General features: G+C 35.1%; 1 protein-coding gene across 12 annotated transcripts in view; it reads left to right on the top strand.

Annotated features, from left to right (window-relative positions):
- NRXN1 (neurexin 1) overlaps positions 1 to 20,782 on the top strand; it is a 720,695-nt gene that overhangs the window by 338,376 nt on the left and 361,537 nt on the right. For all 12 annotated transcript variants that reach the window (XM_061991571.1, XM_061991570.1, XM_061991565.1 and 9 more), the window contains 2 exons: positions 13,680 to 13,853; positions 19,297 to 19,416. In XM_061991571.1, coding sequence (XP_061847555.1) covers positions 13,680 to 13,853; positions 19,297 to 19,416 — 294 coding nt within the window. The remainder of the gene's footprint in view (positions 1 to 13,679; positions 13,854 to 19,296; positions 19,417 to 20,782) is intronic.

The raw sequence follows: 20,782 nt of genomic DNA, 5'->3' as shown, positions 1-20,782 counted from the left end.
AAATGATAAGAATGCAGAGTGGCCAATATATACCAAAAGGTAACTGGGGAACTAAAGGAGTTCTAAAATGTCTATGAAAAAAGATTGATTTTTACTTGAACATAAGTTACATAAATGGCACACAGAAACCATAGGCCAAGCTTTACAATTAACTCCAAAAGCTTTGCAGAGCTGATGAGCTCTATGTTGGAGAATTGGAGAAGGTTTTGACATGTCCCCTGCTGTTCAGAATTGCACATAAAACCTACCCTTTGTTGGGAAAATAAATACAAGACAGTGTTTTGATGATATCACAGAACATCCTGTAAGCAAAATGATCTTATATGTCAGTCCTCGAGTGACTCAGTTATAAATACAAGTTGCTAGATGCATTGTACCATAAACATACCTAAATATGTAGCATCTAGTAATTTCAGTTGCAGGGTGGGATAAACTTTTTTTTATACTTCTAAACTTCTAGATTCTTAAGATCCACTTTTACAAACCAGTCTGATATATATGTGTATTTTAAAATAAGCAATCAGTTGTAGGAATGGGCTTCTGAAAAGTTAGTTTGCGTCAGGACAATATGGTTTTGAGAGGCTGTCTAAGTGTATTTTTAAAATACTGTCTACCTAATCTGACATAAGAAAATATATTTTGCTCAAGCGGAAAAGATTTATGTATTTTAGCATTCTTTATAACTTGTTAGGAAAATCCAAATTTCATAGGATTCAAAGAAAACATAATATTTCAAAAACCAGGATGTTCAAAGTTGATATTAATATTCCATCAAGAGCTTATTCCTTGCTGAATTTTCTTTTAACTGCCTCTGAGTCACAGATAATGAGCTGACCTTAGTAATTATTCTGGATTTTGTGATATTTTACATGTTTTCTTCACTTTAAAGTCTTATTAAGATCGTAAAATGATTATGAAAACTATATCTTGATATGTCATAGTCTTCGATAAGAGATTCCTTATCAGAAACACTTGGTTTATAAATGAAAAGCTGTTTGTATGGCTCACACTTCATTGTCAAATTTGTATTTAAATTAGTGCCATAATATCTCTCATTTTTACATTTTTGTAAATATGGTCGATGTTTAGTGAGACAGTGTAATATTTCAATATTGTTTTGGTGCTGTAGAGAAAGCATCCACCTGTTCTTTCACATTTTTTTCAGTAATAAGTACTGCTTATGGGTATGTGTATCTAGTAAATGTTCGGGGTCTTTTTTTTCCTCTAGTGTATTAATTAGACACAAGGAACGAAAATAATCATCTTAAGAGCAGATAACGAGGTTGACACTGTCATTTTATTCTTCATCTTTGTCGGTCTGTGTGTGGCATTTTGGCGCCTAGTTAAGACGAGAGAGGTTTGAGTATCGTTCCCATGGACGGCACTAGAGGGCACTGCCGCTTCACTGAACGCGCTGCCCAGGGCCTGCTTTCACAGGGAAGCTCGGCGGCCAGGGTAACCTGCAAAATCCAGTAGTCCTTTGTTCGCTTCACTTTGAAAATTTTACTTTACCCTTTGGAAGTAAAACTGTATCCATAGCTGATGCGGTTTCTAACTTTGAACACCATTGAAAAAAAAAAAATCACAAACAAAACAACATACCTGAGTGGCATGAAACAAAACCTACTGAGATTTGAAGCAAGGAGGGTGAATTGTGTTAGACACCGATTTTCTGTAACTCACCACCCAGGAAAAACGTGGCTTGTAAAAGAATAACTATCCTAACATAGTCAGTACAGTAATATGCAGTTAGCATTCAGTACAATAATATCTAGTTAGTGTCTTTCTCAAACTAATCTAGCGTGCACAGGCCTTTCACCTCTGTCTTCTCATAGTAATATGTGTAATTTTTTTAAGCATTCTGTAATATTTTGCTCAGTCAGCTTCCCTTAAATATGGCAGATCGTAGATCATAAGAGTCTTTGCTAGATTTTTGAGGGAGTGCAAGCTGGTGCATTTTAGCCAGCAGACTAGAAATGAGGAAAATTTACCTTTTGTGATTGTTCTTTATTTCTTTGTATTCAGTTGAAATGCTTTTCTGTAGCTTGTTCTTTTCTATTTTATATTTAGTGTTTCATATGATGACACATCTCTCTTATACCATAAACACTCCATACACTTTACTGATGCAAGTAGCTATGGTGAATTAATTGTCCTGTGTTACTTTAGCCCCAGCAACAAAGCAAATTCAAAACTGTACTTTCTGCTACTGATATCAATAATTCTGTTTATCCAGAGACATAAATATGTACAGATAATATGGAATCTGCAGCTTTTCTTGGTAATTGTGGAGTTACCAGATTTCAGATGCTGAAATCCAAGCCAATCCTGTAATGATAAACCCTGTATATACATTTCTTTTTTGCAAATACAGTGAATTCAGGATGAAGATATGACACAGATTGTGTTGTAGAGCCTACATGGCATGCTAGTTGTCTGGGAAAGCAAACAGTTGCCATAAGAGCATAGGAGAGAATTTCTACTGGAATATTCCTTTTGGGTGCAAGATTTGGCTATATAACACAGAAAGTTCATTATTACAGGCATGGGTTCCCTGTGTAACCTCTGGTACAATTCAGTGGATTGGAATGGGTACCCGTGGAAACACATTAAATTATCCAGCTCAGTTATTGCTGTAATTAGATGGGTAAATTATAAATTGTAAATGAGTGAAAACAGTTCGGTGTTTGGATTCAAAGAACTGTGTTATTTTTCTTGGCAGAGAAAATTAGCAAAGTGTATTGGGGTGCAGTTTTAGCAGATAACCTGTAAAGATAATTGAGTCTTAACAGGAAAGGCAATGCAGTTCAAGCCTGCCAACATTCAGTTATACAGCAAATTATCTTTCATGTATTTCATGACCAGATTCCCTGTCCTGCTTTCTGTATTGCTCAGATGGTAAGCATGGCTACAATTCAAGGCATTCACAGACTGGAACACTGGGGTGCAGAATTCCTGCTTTCTGTGCTTGATACTGTGCTCTTAGGGCTTGAAGGGTCTGAGTAGCCTTGAAAGTCTGCAAAAACGCAAGTGGAAGTGAAAGTTGGCTTGTGCTCTTGTTCTTCACTGTTGCTAGAGAAAAGATGTATCCTTTGTTCAAACTGTAGCTATTACAACACCTGTAATGTCTCTTCACTCTCTACATTTTCTTCCTGTAGTGAAAAAAGTTGGAGTTCTGTCAGGAAACTTTTAAATAAGCACTTGAGGACACATGATCTGCATTCCATAAGGAAGAATATCCTCAAGCATGACTTTTTATCCACTTACCTACTAGCGTTTAATCTTTCTTTTGCTTCTCTGCAACACATGCAGACACTATTTTAATCCCTGAAGTTTTCACCCACTTTCTTTAAACAGCAAACATACATAAACCTTCAAAACCACACTCAGAATTCTCTTAGAACTTGTGTCAGAAAAATGAATTTTTTTAGCATTTTGATTATTTATAAATTAAAATGAAAGTTGAAATATCACACTCTTACAAAATTAAAACCTTCAGAATGCAGTTGTAATTTTAGATTTAACAACAAGTAGTAACAATTTTTTTTACAAGTCTGAACTTTCAGAATGTCAATATCGCATCCTATTCCAATTTTTCTAGCTGTGTTATATGCTTCAGTATGAACTGCAGTCATATTAATTTTGATACTGGGTTAATTATAATTCCTTTTAAAAGGAAATTGCCATCTCACACACACACAGAGTAGATCTGCTAGCCTTCATTCATTGATTTGTAATAGATTAAGTATCTATTGATATTTCAGTTGCTTGTCAAAGTAGGTTATTTGTGGTATGCAAAACTGATCTAAATTAGTCTTGATCATAAAGACAATTTATTTTTCCAGTAATGGAAATTTTTAATTGTTTTAATTTCATATAATATTTGTTCCTGTTTTATATTGAGCCTCTTATTTTGTTATATATTCCTCTCTATACTACAAGGTCTCTGTCAATGCCAGTGATCCTTCATATTTCTATTACTACGAAACAAAGCTTTTTATGTAAACAAAGTATTCTGTATAAAAACACAATTTTGTACAAATGAGGGAGTATTAAGGCTTAAATTTCTCAAGTAAAAATGCATGGGTAAATTGTAATGACCTTGCCAGTGGGCTGTGAACTCTTCATGCAGAAATAATACTATGTTCCAAATGCAGAGTTCCATATACTGTCAACAGCAAATAGATCTTCCTAACGTGGCCTATTGGAATAGACAAAGGCAAATGCAACTGTTGACTTCCTGATAGTGTTATGAAAGCAGCCTCTGTACAGAGAGGAAAATAATGGATACATAAACTAAGGGTTCTTCTATAACATTTCCTGTGCAGCAAAGGGGTAAAACTTATGTTTAAAACTTAAGTAAAATTTATGCTAAAGATAATGCTGGAAACAGGTATGCTCTTAAAACTTACAAAAAATATCTGGATATTTAGTGTTAATAGATCCCCCTGAATCGTAGCACATACCCCCCCACCTTCCAACCACTCCCTTAGTCAAGAAGCATGTCCTAAAAACAATTCAAAATGTGCTGCCATGGGTCTGAGAGCTACACTCATGGATCTTGGTACTCTGACTGAGCCATCTTCTTTGCAAAAGAGCTGCTTTGTGTAATACCCTGAGTCTGGAGGTGATAGCTTTCATGAAGTGGTTAGTAATATTTTACAAGAAGTTTCCCTCTGCAAACTTACATTTGAAATGAGAACATTTAACCTCTCAGCTTTTTAGTAGCTTTATGTGGAGAATCTTGCCTGAGGTACTAGCTAAATGAAGAATTTTGTAGATGATGACCTCTGAGATCTAGAATGCCTGTTGGAAAGAGGAATTCCTCGTTGTTTTGAAAACAAGCCGTGCTAGGAGCATGTGTTGGCTATTAAAGCAGAGACTGAATAAATGATTTCAGAATAAAATCAGGGGGAAGGGAAATCTGAGTATATTCTGCCATGTAAATGACAACTTCATTAGATTTTTTTTCTATTTTTCAGGTGTATTCAGTGTACAAAAGTGGTCAGAACAGGAAAGAAATTAAGGACATTTGATGTACTTTAATGCTTCACCTCTCCACCACAACCTTCTTCCTCATACTGAGTAATTGGCATAGCGTCAATTCTGTGGGAGACAGATTACCACACACATTTAAATGGCAATTGGATTTTATTATTTACCACTTAAAATGCATCACCAACATTCCTCATAGTCCAGTGGACAGGAGAACTGTTTTGATTTTAAATCTGTTGGATCTTTTTCAGTGCCCATACTTTCCATTTAGTTGTCAGAGGAAAAAAGAAGCAAAGAGAAGTAAAGTGTCTGGAAATCTGGGAATTGTTCTCAAGAAAATGTTAAATGTTTTTGTGTAATGGTTTCTTCCTTGAGAATACATGTCACTTGAGGATATGATTGTTGGAGATTTTAAAGTCCAAGGTGGATTTTAACCTTGGAGAAGTCTAAGGGAATGTTCAGTTCTGAGCACTTACCTTTTGAGTATCTATTTTTGTTAAAATTTAGCAAGTAAAAAACGTTGTCACATCATTGCTGCTTTCCCCACATACACACTTTCTATCACACCACTGTACTTGCTTGTGAAACATAGATGTGATTGCATAACTGTTGAGCAGGTCTGAAGAGAGCCAAAAAGTGCAATAAGAATGAAACCCAAGCACCAAGAGATGAATGTGGAAGTGGAAAGCATATCCAGTAGAGCCAAGATGTAAAACAGTGAGCAGCATAGCAATAGCATGAGAAGAAGTTTCTAGAGAAGCATATTTGTACCAAGTGCAGAAAGTCTTTAATGCAGTTATGAGCAACGTAATGGAATCAGGAGATTTGGAGAAAGACAGAGAAGCAGGCATATCTCCAGTATAGACTGATATAGAAATTGGTGACAAAAGAAACCTGTAAGGTTCTCTTCCTTGTGTGCCCATTAGCTGTAAATTCTCTCTGGTACCTCTTAATCGCCACTGCCTTTTTTTCCATCAGTGTGGATTAAGGTGCAGTACTACAATGAAATTGTAAATAGAACAATTCAGATCAAGAAAGGAAATATCTTCAAAGATATATTCTCCTGACAAATCGCTACAATATGTCCTATATGCCAATAAAGATGACTAAAGAAAACCCACAGTGCTAGGATTTCAGTGCTGATGTTTTCTTTTTTTTTTGAATACTATTAATGGGATGTTCAGGGAAGATGCTGAAAGCAGTGTGGAATTGGGCTGAAAAGATCAGTTTTTATATTCCTTCCCAAAAGAGCGACTTTGTAACCCATAACTTCCCTTTTTTGCTTCTAGTCATTTTACCTTGCTTGGTTATCAGAACAGGGAATGTGAAAGATGGAAGGCAACACCTGTCACGTCATACAACTACCTCTTGCCAAAAGCATTTCAAAGGAGAGATAAGTCAGCAGAGCCTGGACAGGCAAACTAACCACCCTTCCCCTTTTTACAGGAGAGTCTAAAAGTAGATGGAATTCATGACTCCAACAGGAAAAATATTTGAAAAGCCTACTTTTCTTTAAAAAAGCCTCACATCAAAAAACAATATACTTCAACCACAAATCAATACTGAACCTACAGAATGGACTCTTCGAAGTGAATAAGTGGGCATAAAACACTAAGTTTACGTGTTCATGTCTTCCCTCAAGTGCCCTTGCAAGTGATAGACAAAATTCAGTCATGTTTTACTTCAGCACTAAACAGGCCTGTGAATGCGCAGCAAGTGCATATTTTCTACTGTAAAGGGAGATTTGAAAAGCCATATGCTGAAGCGTATGTGCTGCAGAAGCTGTGTCGATGCATCATATAAGTCTTTTTGTCAACTGTCCTTTGATCTATTATTGGGTTATGACCACAGCAGGGTTCTGGATTTATTAAAAAAAAAAAAAAAAAAGCAAAAAAAACCCAGAACAATCACATTTCATCAATATTTTTCAGGGAATAAATAAATTTTTTACATGGAACAAAAATTAAATATTAAGTCATGAGTAATGAGAAAAGAGAGAGACTCTAGAATCACCACTCATTTGCTATTCTAGTCCAATTCTTTTTCTAAACTATGTGCTGAACCCCTACACTTGAAAAGATTCACCCCTCTGCCTATTGCAGAAAGTAAATGGTAGGTAGGTGCATTTGTGTGTTAGAAAGGGGAGAAGGTAATTAGGGACAAGTAAGCTCCTACATTTTTATCAGTGTCAAAGGCATCTACATGCCTACCTGACATTTTCATTTGAGACAGTATCCCATGATTCAGGATAAGGATGTTGTCTGTTGTGTTTAAGTCAGTGCATATTCAGCTTGTGTGGGAGTAATTTATTTTCATGTTTCAGATGCCCCAAAAATACCATGAGTTGGGATTGTGTGGGTCTTCTTATGTTGAGTTCCACTTGGTACTTCATTGTGCAGCTATTAAGATACTACAAAGTGATTTCTGTTGATCTTGTAACAGTAAATCATCTGTTTTATGAAGAAAGTGAGACTTCTTTCTTTCGAGATTAGACTTTCCCTATGGTATTTCTCAGTCTTTGCAGTCTTCATTCCTCTTTGCCTGCCTGAGGGAAGAAGCTGTTAAATGCTTGATCATTTTGAAATAGTATTTGGAGAAAATTATGCCTGACACCTTGGCTTCACCACAGCCAGATGTTCCTTTGTATTTTCATGTATTATATAAAGGAATTTCAGAGATATCTGCTGTGCTTTCAGAACCCATGATGTTACACCAGGGCTATCCATCTCTTTCTTGGGGAGTGATACCACCCTAGTACACTGCAGAAACACTCTTGTCCCTAGCCATAGCAGTGTTTTAGTATGATGTGACATTAGAAACAAAGCAGAGAAACTTCTTCTGAAATGAAAGAGAAATTAAGAGGGGACCTGCTAATAGAGTTGAAAGTAGTGGCACAGGAAGACATGACAGAAGGGAACATCTGCTGTTGAAAAGTGTGATGTACTGGAGATGCCTTTATGCAGCCATATAACAACATTCCAGGGGTATCATCTTTATTGCTTATGAAAAATCTAAGACACAATTCCTTCTACTTTTTTATTTCCTCCTTTTTGAATGAATACTAGATACGTATAACAAAGCATGAAGAGTCTGGAGAGTAAAGAAGCCTAACCATATACTGGTTAAAATAGTGATGCTCTAGCAGTATTTGCATATTGCAGTTACCATTAAAAACACATGGATAATAATTTCCTCTCTACTAGTACTTGAAGACAATAATAGTTGTGAAATTAATAGGTTTTTCCTACCAGCTCGTATCATTTAAGAGATCTTGGGTGTGGACACCAATTAGGAAAGGAGGAAAATTTATACGGTGAACCTGGCAGGAATGTCATTAGTGTCAAATAATAAGACACTTCTGCTACTTATTCAGAAAATCAATAGAACAGCATCTTCAGTTTTTACTTTACATTTCTTTGGTTTAGTTTGTGTAAAGTTCTTATTTTGAAGAAGCATAGAGACTAAGGATAAAAAAGGGAGGAGTTATTACAGAAGTGTTTGGCAGTATTTGTTTCACCAACAATTGTTCTGTGGTGCACTGTGCGTTTTTTCACAAGTGTGATTCCAGTAATGACTACATTAAGAATGTGGGTTCATTTATTAGCTACCAGTTTGTTTCTCTGATAAATTTACTTGTTCCTCAAAGCATAAATGAGCTATAAGTCAGAAAAGGAATACATAGCTGTAAATCAGAAAGCTCATGTTAGAATTAATTAAGACCTACACAGCCTGTAAAAGAAATATATTTAACCCGCAAAACTCTTCTCTTTGTGATGTAACTGACTGGTTTTATGATCGCTGTCCTTTATAGGTATGGTTTATATCTCTTTCAGTTGTTTCCTCTGGCCTGTAATGAACATGCCAGTGAGAAGCACTGTAGCATACTAGTCTCTTGACCTCAGAAAAATTGAGAGGAAACAATCATCCCTCAAAAGAGGATAACTGTGTACTGACTCCTAATATAAGCAGAGAGTTACAAGATTAAAGAATATGTACTCTCCAATGAAATTCTTTATTTGAAGCTTCACCAAAGAGTGGAAGGAAATCTTGGAGCAATATTTTCTTTACTACCTGCTGCTTTATTTATGCCAGTTGAGATACTTTATATAAATTTTTTATTTTCCTTTTTAAATTAAGGATAGTTTTGAAAAAAATTGAGACTTTTTGAAGAAATACATTTAAAAATCAAAGTAAATTTCAGAAGAAAATACATGTGTGAAAGGTGAAAACTAAACTTTAGTTCCAGAAACTATGGTTAGTTCTATACAAGTATGTTGTTTTCTATGTGTACTTAAAAAATGCTCACCTGTTTGAAACAGAGAAAGAAACAGAAGAATTTCATTTTCTGTTCTGCTCATCTCCTGAACTGTTCACAACATTTTCAGTGGTAGCAGTGATGTGATAGTATTGCATCTAGGCTGCAGCTAGTTTAGATAGTGTCATGATCTCATACTATTGATCTGATGAAGTGTAATAGCTTACTTAATGAAATTACTTACATGCAATTCATAAGGTTAAGTAGACAGATATGCAAGAAGGGATTAATCCTATTTCAGAGCCTTTCCAGTACTAAAGTTGTACTTATATAGCAACTGAAGGAGAAAAACAGAGAATTTGTATCGTAATATGTTGAATCCTTTCAGTGGGAGCAGGGACAAGCTTTATTTTTTCTGGACCTCTGCTAATGGATATTTAAATACAAATATTTTCATTAATGTCTTCTGAAATTCTGTCTTCTCTGAATTGCTCATGGATTGAGTTTTGTAGGAAACTACTTCATTGAGATTAACATGAAAATGAAGCGTATGATTAAGCGAAAAAGTAGCTATGCAAAATATTTGTGGTGGCAAATACAAAAAAAAAATCTCAAGTAAAAAGATGTAAATAACTTTTAAAAAAAAATCTAAGTATTAATTCAAGAGTTTACGCTGTAATAAAATTTTGTCTCTGGGACAAAATATCTTTATATCAGCAGCAAACTCAAACCACATTTGCTGTTAAATTTAGGAAAGATTTAGCCCACAATCACAAAAATACTTGTATATATTTTTTAAAATGTGAAGTCTAAAAGTAATATGGCTGCACAGTACATATGATATCTATTAGTGTTGTGCATTGGCTAGTGCGAAAGCAGAACTCACATTATTTTGAACATCAACAAAGCTAAAATATTACCCGGAACATGTCTTTGTGGAAACTGTATCTTCAGCAGTATATAATGATCAGTTCTAATTATCAATAGTCTTAAGGAACTGTAATTAAATAGTCGAGTGACAGTTTATTTAGACTCAATGTATTGTACTTCTGTGGATATGATACCTAGTTAAAAATATTCAAATGACTATTTTCAGGGGCAAAAAATCCAAGTTCACATTAATATGCTGGCACACTGACCTGGATTTCTACTAGTCATTCATCATAACTGACAATTGCTATATGACTATAGACAGCAATCTTAATATGCTCAAAAGATAGATCTTAATAACGGGGGATCAATCTGAAAGTTTATGGTTTTAAAGATTTAACCAATCACCGAATAAAAATGACTGTTTGAACAGTATACATGTTGGATGATTTAAAAAGAGGTTGCGTGTGTCATGTCCAACAGATCACACTTAACTTTTTTAGCATAGGAGTGATTTTCTTAGTACCATTCACTAGTTTTCCTCTTTTTAGTCTATTGGAATTAGTTGAGATGAATTATCTCTCTATTCTGAGCTGACAATGACTGAAAGCACATGACTTCCGTAAACCTGGAAGGGTTTTACTTTGTAGATGTTCCACCTGAGAAAAAGATGCAGAACCTTTAGCAATAGACAAGAGATTTTACTTTCTTTCCAGTTCAGTTGATTGAAAAATACAGAAAATTTTCTGCTGTGAGCGAATTACATGCCATTTGTGGGAACATATGGATCACCATATTTTAATCTGTTATGTCTAATATGATACTGAGATTTATAGTATATCTCAGAGCTCTAGAGAAAAGCAATTTTTTTTTTTCAAGTTCTATATGTAGATTGGAGAAAGCTTGAGGTTTCTTAGACTATGATGCTATAAAGGTTACTTAGACTTTTGGTTTAACACTAGTAATATGCATGTTCCTAAGCTTCCTATCTGTATTTCACTAATTCAAATACAGTTGAATTTTAGGGCTTGTATGTAGTAACCACATTTTTTTCACAACGTAATAGACGTTTGTTTGTTTCAGGCCATTTCCTTGCAGGCAAACTCTAAACCATTACAAATGGAACTAAATTGCACTTCCAACCAAGTGAGTATGGCAGGAGTCCTGAGAAAAAATGTGACTACAGCTTATACCAATAAGAGATTAAAGTTAGCCATATGGGATAATGGTGATAGTTATTACATCTAAACTCTGTAGTTATAAAATCTGCCTTAAAAGCTTGTTAAACACTTAACAAATAGACAATTTTGCATTTGAGGTGATGTAGAAACACTCTTTGGTACGCTCTGTGGCCTAGGCTTCAAAATCATTCTGTGAGGAATGTACTGGAAAGCCCAATGTACATTAGAATGCATATTCAGATAGGATATTGAAAATTAGTGCTAGTACAAAATATGGTATTGATGAGGATTTAATGCATTAGCTAGGTGAAGGGAAGAAGGCAGAGAGTTGTGAACAATGGGGCAGGGTATAGTTGGAGGCCTGTATCTAGTAGAGTCCCTCAGGGGTAAATGCGGGCACTGATACTGTTCAATATATTCATTAACGACCTTTGTGAGGGAACAGAAGGCACTGTCAGCAAGTTTGCTGGTGATACTAAACTGAGGGAGTGGCTGACACACCAGAAGGCGGTGCTGCCATTCAACAAGACGTGGACAGGCTGGAGGGTTGGCCAGATAGAGATCTGATGAAATTCAACAAGGGCAAGTATAGAGTGTTACATCTGGGAAAGAATAACCCCATGTACCAGTAGAGGTTGGGGAATGAACCCTTAGAGAGTAGTGTAGGGGAAAGGAACCTGGGGGAGCTAGTGGACAGCAGGATGAGCACGAGCCAGCAATGTGCCCTCATGGCCAATGGTATCCTGGGGTGTATTAGGAGGGCTGCAGGCAGTAGGTCAAGAGAGGTTCTCCTCACCCTCTACTCTGCCCTCATGAGACCACATCTGAAATATTGTGTCCAGTTCTGGGCCCCTCAGTTCAAGAAGGACAGGGAGCTGCTGGAGAGAGTTCAGTGCAGGGCCATCAAGATGATGAAGGAAGTGGAACATCTCTCTTATGATGAAAGGCTGAGGGAGCTGGGGCTCTTTAGCTTGGAGGACACTGAGAGATGACTTCATTAATGTTTACAAATACATAATGGGCACATGTGAGGAAGACGGAGCCAGGCTGTTCTCAGTGATGTCCAATGGTAGGACAAGGGACAATGGGTATAAACTCGAAAACAAGAGGTTCCAAAGAAATACAATGAAAATTGCTTTCACTGTGAGAATGACAGAGCACTGGAAGAGGCTTCCCAGATGGGTTGTGGAGTGTCCTTCTCTGGAAACATTCAAAACCTACCTGAATGAGTTCCTGTGTGACCTGCTCTAGCTGGTCCTGCTCTAGCAGGGCAATTGGACTAGATGATCTTTCAAGGTCCCTTCCAAACCGTAAGACTCTGTGATTCTGTAACAAGTACCTTCCTTCAGGTTCAGTGCTTCTCAGAAGCTCAAGTAGTACTCTTTCTGTCTACCTTAAAGGGCCTGCTGGTAGGCCTGCTCAGAGTGCTTACACCAAGCATGCAAAGATGGATATTTTTTTGAGTTAGATCAGAACAGGACAGTAAGCTTAAAAAAAAAAAAAGAAAAACATGGAAAGCTATGGTTTTATTCCTTCCCTCTCTGCTCAAACAAAGCTTATATTCTTTTCTGCAGCATATCTTTGTCCAGTAGGTGTGGAAAGCACCTAGTTAAATCTATACTGTGACACTTAAGGCACACTTTAGAGAGGTAGGTTATTTTGGTTTGAAAAATTACCATTTTTTGCCAACAGAGATATCCACCATGTGAAAGAAAGGCACAGACTGAACTGTTTTAAAACAAAAAAGCATACCCCCTCCTTGGTGCTTAAGAGTCAAGTTATGGTTATGTCTTTTCAAAGTAAGTCTCAGAGTTACGAATTACTCAAAGGAGGAAGAGCACTGCTTTCAATACTAAGTTGTCTCCTTAGATACATCCCTAAATTTTTTATTTCTTGACATGTTTTTAAATGGATGATTGTGAATACAAGAACTTTAGATAGATCTCGATACTCCACTTGTTGCCTTCTGTCTTAGTATGCTGGATCCATAATTGGAACAGTCTGTGGTCAAGTTTCTTGAGTATGCTAACAGTATGAATTCAGGCTAAATATGTTTCTAGATGGAGATTCTGTGAATGAATCCTAATGGGTGAAATAGATACATATTTCCTATATATGTGAGCTGGCCCACAAATAATATGTCCAAGTAAGTACTTCTAAGAAATTAGTCATGCAAATGTGAAGTCTATGTAAGCATTTAAAAAAAATAATCCTGCAATGTCTTTTCACATCATCTGTGATATCTGTACGTCTACATTTGTTTTGAAGAAAGTTTTTCTGAAATAATTGTCATTCAGCATAAAAAAGCAAGAAGATCAAGCAAGTCAAACACTTTACATGTTTTTTTCCTATATCTAATATTTCTTTTTCCTTAACAGGTGATTTGTATATTGGAGGAGTGGCCAAAGAAATGTATAAGTCCTTACCAAAACTAGTGCATGCAAAAGAAGGATTTCAAGGCTGTCTTGCATCAGTTGACTTGAACGGACGGCTCCCTGATTTAATCTCAGATGCTCTCTTCTGCAATGGGCAAATAGAAAGAGGATGTGAAGGTATTAAATATGCTGATTTTTCTTTTACTATCACAGTGAATTATTGAGCAAATCCTGCAGAGTTTTGTTGATATGTAAAATCCATACACGGAGAGACTGTATTTTACCTGCTTCTCATTGATCTTGTTTGACCTTTTCTTATATTAAGACTGGATTTTTTTGTATTATGGAGACAAGGGTGTGCCTGCCCTACAGCACAGAAACTGGTCTGGGAACATGAGTTAACTTCTTAAATGTTTAATGGAGATTCCATCCTTCTCCAGTGGCAACATAATTATCACGTATTTTGTTTTTTTCTGATGTATTTTCATTAATGATAGAGACAATAACAATTAGCTTCACTGTGGTCCTCTATATCTTTGTAGTGTTTAAGCATTAGCTAATGCTGAATGATGAGCTAATTAATTCCATTTTTAAAGCAGACATTTTGAGTTGATTAATTCAAGACTAATTTATGAAACCGTTTAAGATCAATCTTCCATCTTCCCTATTTTTGCGCAACTCTGAGATTTGTATTGTCATGAGCCTTCCTATCTGAAATCAGTAACAGCCAAATATGTTTTATCTCACATTTTAATGTCTTTATTGACTCATCTGGAATAGCATAGAATTTAAATGTGGACAGAATTAGAAGAGGTGTATTTGTAATTCAGGGGTGTCAATCTCTAGCTATTTTTCCAGCTGTCATTTAATCCCATGTTATTTTTACTATGATTTATGGAATAATTTAAATCAATTCTCTGTCCTTGAATATATATTTTATTCACTGAATTCTGAATTTTATTACTATGTTCAGCTTTATACGTTCTCCCCACTCTAAAGTGCCACACTTCTCTGGACAGAAAAATGCATATATGACTGTAGAGTTTCAAGTTGGAATCTTCTTAATTTGATATCAAGTTTCTGAAATTTCCTCAGTCTTCAGAAAGATAAAGCTTTCTGGTTCATAAGTTTTGTCACCTCTTTTGTTGTACCTATAGTACGTTTGTAAGGTTGAATGTTCTCGTTCTTAGTACCTGTTACCTTTAGTTAACTGTATAAATTCTATTGATAGCATATAGAAATACGGAAAATTCACAACTTATTTTTTTGTAGATTTAGTTTCTATTTCTATCAGTAATGGAAAAATGTGTATAAATTACTTTGTTACTTAGTTTAGAAAATTGGATTCTGTGTTCTGAATGACACGAGCAAGTTCCATGCTTGCACCATCCCTTCAGAGAGTCAAAGTACACCTTAATTCCATTATGCATTTCATAGCTTCTTTTGAAATTAGTGGTTTTCTAAATGATTTTTATGTACTTCAAAGAAATATTGCCACAGGCCTAGAGAGTGAGTTCACCTTTTAAACCAGTGGCACAAATCAACTATCACTGAATTTAATAAAGCTACCAACAATTTAATAAAAGCCATGCAAATATTGTCCTTTTTGGTGGTGAGCCAGCTTTTTTCTGACACCAGAATCATCTGACACAAGCAAAATGGTCAAACAAAATGTACTGCCTGGCTCCTAGAGAACTGCATCATCATAAGTCTTTTGCCTGCAAAAGGAAATCTTTAAAAGCGTGGAATGAAATATTCTCTTCTAACCTTTCTGCTTAACCCTTGAAAATTAACTCTTCCATCTCACTTCAAGTTTTCCAGTCTGACCCATCTGTCCTTCTCTTGTCTGCTAGCTGTAGATCAGATGTGTAAAAAATGTTCTGATGCCTAAAATATGATTTAAGTCACTTACAAATTTAACTGCCTCCTAGAAGTCTCTTGTGTGCCTCAGGCTGCCCATAGTTCTGCTCAAAGATGAGTAGTTTTGCATCTGTTTCAACCTACAACCCCCTGAGATGCTCAGGACACGGCAACAGAAGTAATTTCAAAACAATAAGTATTAGTCACTGCCACTCTCAATCCAAAATAGAACTGGCTGTACTAGTGAGTCTGTATCCTTTGTTAAGACATCAGGGTGCTGCAAAATCCTCAGAAGTGTGACACTTGGATTTTATGTTCTTCAGACTTATGGGATTGATTCCCCACCTTTGTGTTATGAAAATAAAACCAACAACCAAGTCTGAGGTGAAGAGAGATCTTCTCTCTTCTGTCAAATTTCGAAGCCATGTTCTACTACTAATTAATTTATTCTGTTAGGATTTGTTCTTATAATTCTGATATTTCTTAATAACTTTACTGTCATAAGTGCATATTAAAAAATCTTTGTTTGAAATACTTTTTGCAAACCCACATATGGGATTGGTGTGCCAAGTTGTAAAAACTGCATTACAAAGTTTCATCCACAGGCAGATAGATATCTTTGTTCTTTATCATTGAGCATTGAATGTAATTTGCACTTGGCTGAATCCACCTTGTTGACAAATTTTCAATGGCTAAATGAGATAGAAACTAACGGCTAGAAACATAGATATGCTAGTTTGCTCTTAGATTTGTAAGCATCACACCCCAGAGCCAGGTTTTAGGTGTCAGACTTGTTTTCTTCTAGTCAAATCTATTGTACTTTCTTTACATACTGTAAATAAAACAGAATTATAGAAATTAAGGAATGATGAAAACAGAGTTTTAAATATATAATGGGCAAATGCACTGTGTGCATGCATATGCGTCTATAGTATAATTTGTATATTAAGGGGAGTATAAAAAGTTTCAAAATAGGATCAAATGTGAAGATCCTTGGTGGTGGGATGTGGAAATTGGTTTTAAAGTAATACAGCATACATGCTGCGTAATAATGGTTTTGGTGTAATATACAGAATTTAAGCCCTCACATAAGACAGATGGAAATGAGAAATCAAATACAGTCAATTAAAACGTCTGCACTGAAGGCTGAATAAATTAGAATATGTAAATTGAATGTGAATCAAAAGGTGAGTGCTTGAGAAGAGTGTGTTACAGTATTTTTACTAAACAGCTTAGTTCTGTAATATTTATAGGAAAATATGAATCTATTATAGTAGATAATATCACATTTACTGACATTACACAGTCCTCCTCTATTCTTTTTTTTAAAAACATCATATTTTAATAAAAGAAGTTCTTACATGTAAGCTAGACTTGATGGCAAGTTTTGAATGATGGCTAACATAGATAAATCAAAAGTGATAAGACTCCATTTCATAAAAAACAAAATACCTTGCTTTTTTCAAAAGAGTATCTATATTTTTTCCAAATATATGTGTTTTAGTGTACTATTTAATGTGCCTACAGGGTCATGCAGTTTATGTACTTTTAAGTCTGTGTGACTTTTGCTCTACTTTTGCAAAGATGAGGGAATTTAACATTGCATAACTGAAGTGTAAATAAATGCATGAATATATAACATTTAAACACCTACAGATATTTTCACTTCATCTTTGTAAAGTTTCCGAGTAGCAGAATCTGGTGAGAAAAAAATGTGTCTTGTCTTGTCAGCTACAAGATTCTGTCATTATAATCACCAGCTCAAGAAAGGGTGATGTAATGCACAAATGTTTAAACTTCTGGGCTCAAAACTCCAAAGAAAAAGAAATCACGATCCTATGTCTGCCTGTTGCAGTAAATCAGTAACAATTATTATCGTTATTTGAAAGGGAGAAAATAGAGCAGTTACTATTTTTGCTGAAACAGGGATGCAGCGTACACTGTCCTTGTTCTTAATTGCCTTCCTGACTGTTGAGACCCTGGTTCAGAAGTGTCCTCAAGCAGTGCTTCATGTAAAGCAAGAGACCATTGAACTGACTTAAATCACATTGGTATGGATTTTTCTAAAATACTGGCAAATGAAAAGAAAATCTCACATTGAGATCTCTGGAGGAGCTTTAATGTGAAAAAAGGGTTAAGAGGATTTCTTTCTACAGGACGATTTAGGATATTTATATTATCTTTGGACCAACCATCAATGACTAGCAGCGTGACTTTCAAATGGATATTTATGTGTCTTCTCCAAAACAATTTTTAAGACAATTTTTTAATCCCAGAAACATTTTTTTTCTTGTAGTGTCAATAGTTGGTGTGAAATGTCTAGTTCATGGTCTGTATTACAGTCTTTGTACACCAGTCACAAAGAAAAGGCTAGAAAAAAGAAAGACCACAGAGGGTGATGGTGCTAATTATTCTTGAATTCAGTGTATCTGAACATGACAAATGGCTAGTCAGGATTCAGCCATGCATTTACTCTGTTAATGCATTCATAGCTATCCAAGGAAGAAAAAAATCCTTTTAATTTTCCTTCATTACATGTCATCAGCTCAATTAACCATTATATTTGTAGTAAAATACTGGCAAATTATTGCTTTCTTATTTTGGCTTGCCTGAAGATTTATGGCTATTAGCATTAATTTGTCTGCGTTATATGGCATTTCTTTCTCTCTTTAACAGCAGCATGCACTTTACTCTGAATGTTTTTTTTCTGTGTTTGCTGCCATTTCAATATTGCTTACTAACATTTAATATATTTTGCTTTTTTATTTTGCTGACAAAGTTGCATTGATGAAAGCTGATTTGCAAGGTAGATAGCCCTGTGTGTATTAAACAAGACTGAAACCCCCAATGCACAGTTGGATTTCTGCAATAAATACTCTGTACATTTCAGAACTAAAGTGTGTTATTTTGTTTCTGATTTTGTCTTTCACACCTCTAAAACAATAGGCTACATGAATCTTCATTTTCTGGCATAGTTTGCATAAAGGCTTTCAGTCTTGAATATGTTTGTATAGTGATTGCTTTAGTGCTTTGATCATTCCTTTTCAATTTCTTTATATTTCAATAGTCTAGTTATGATTCTCTAGAAATAGAGTAGCTTTGTTTTTTGTGCATATATTATATTTTGGCATGCTAGTTCATTGGTAGTCTGATTTTCTGCATTTCCCCTTAATAAAAGAACCTGCATGGGATCCCTGAAGCATGTGAGTCAGTACTTGCCAACATTCCCACCAAAGAATCCCAAACTCTTCTTAACATCAGACCTAAATAATTAAAAATAATTTATGGGATTAAAAGCATTATAGAGTGTAGCTTCATTTTTTTACATGTTAGCTTTTATCTTAATTTTATTTTCCAATCTTTATTTTCATCTCCAATAATTTTACTTTCTGTGGCATCTGGCTTTGCTGTTCGAAGCATATTTACAGGAAAAAATAATAAAAGTTTTTAGAAAACGTTTAGCCAGTTGATGGTCTGACAAGATATTAACAAATAACTTGCAACAAACGTAGCATTCCCACTGTACCTGGAATAACTCTGTTTCAGTTTGTGCAGTATTGTATGTCTAACATCAATCTTAGAACTAAAGCAAAACCACCCTTTTAATTTTATATACTGCTACAAAATCAGTAAGTTTATGTGTGTTTTACCTGATAACTCTTTGCTCGTTGATTTGAGATGTTGGCAATTAGTTAATCCAATGAGACATAATTTTCTTTGAAGGATAAAGTGCAAGTCTTTTTTTGTATGTTCTCATCAGGCCCCAGTACAACATGCCAAGAGGATTCATGTGCAAACCAGGGAGTGTGCTTACAGCAGTGGGATGGATTCAGCTGTGACTGTAGTATGACCTCCTTTAGTGGACCATTATGCAATGACCGTAAGTACAGTAAAAAATGCTGATCACAATGTTCAAGAAGTTTAAGACAATGTTTGAAGTAAGTGTCTGAAGCATTATATAGCTAAAATACATGTTATACATTTTGGACAATGTGCAGTAACAAACACAGACAGATTTTGGTTTTATTACACTTGATTGCATGTCTGATATACTGATGGTTACCTGTTTGAAATAATCTCTTTCCTGCATAAATGTTACAAATAGTTTTTCTTTCCTGATTTCAAAAAACCTTTTACATTTTATTATCTTAAGCTATATTGTAATTTTGTAGCATTATATCATGAGGGCTATAATTACTGTGAAACAGTTGAAAAGGCTCATTATCTCCCTTTGTAGATTTCTTTAGGTGACACACTAAGCATGCCAATAATAAACGCATGCTGAGTATTTTAGTTCTTTTAAATTTCATCTGAATAAAACTACATAACATAAACCAACCATCTGGTCGTTCAGGAAAAGCTTAAATGTGTCAAAAATAAGGGACCTGATTCACCAATGTCATAATCTAGTTTTATTCCAATCTACCCTTATTGATCTAAATAGAATTATGCAGAAGTGAAAGAGCTGTAATGGTCCATGATAACTGACTTAAGCAAGCTACTGAGTTTTCTTTTAACTCATCACATTTGAAATATACAGATGTTGCACATTTTTATGTCCATATAAAGAGGGAATTTCTTTAAAGCTAAGCATCTTTTTTCTAAATGTATACATTTATCTGGATGAATAATTGATGGTAGGAAGTGTTGGTATGTCTAGTCAAGCATTTTGGACTTTTATGTGTTGTTCTGGTTGTCTACAGCAAAGTGTACCTTATCAGACAAATTCTAAAATAGTAGAATAATTATAATCTGAAAAGATTCAAATTGTGTCTAGCATAAGGCTATAAAATTAATTATTTGTAAAAGCTATATTAATTGTTCTCATGAAAGTTCCACTTTTCTGTCCTTGACCATGTTTGAAAACTCTGGAAGGGGTTCATCTCAGTCTATTTCTCTGCAGATGCTGTCATAGTAGAAATGAATTGTGGTATTAAAAAACGTTTGATAATTTGAGCAAAGATTTGGATTTGTTTTAGTCTGGACCTGGAATATTCTATGAATTATTTCTTCCAATGATAGCTATTGCATAAATTTGGTGAAGTGATGAAATTACATAAGAAACTTGCCAATCTGTGAGGGCTTGTTTGCATGGTAACATTATAGACTACATTGCACACAATCAGATCAATGTACTATTTCTGTACATGGCAGCCATTACTGTCAAAAATACCTACCTTTTTCCCCAGATAAATCTTTTTGGTTTTAATGTTATTCTATCATAAACATGAAATACAAAGTTATTC

Source organism: Colius striatus, chromosome 2, assembly GCF_028858725.1.
Source record: "Colius striatus isolate bColStr4 chromosome 2, bColStr4.1.hap1, whole genome shotgun sequence".
Taxonomy (NCBI): Eukaryota; Metazoa; Chordata; class Aves; order Coliiformes; family Coliidae; genus Colius; species Colius striatus.
This window is presented reverse-complemented; position numbering and strand designations above follow the sequence as displayed.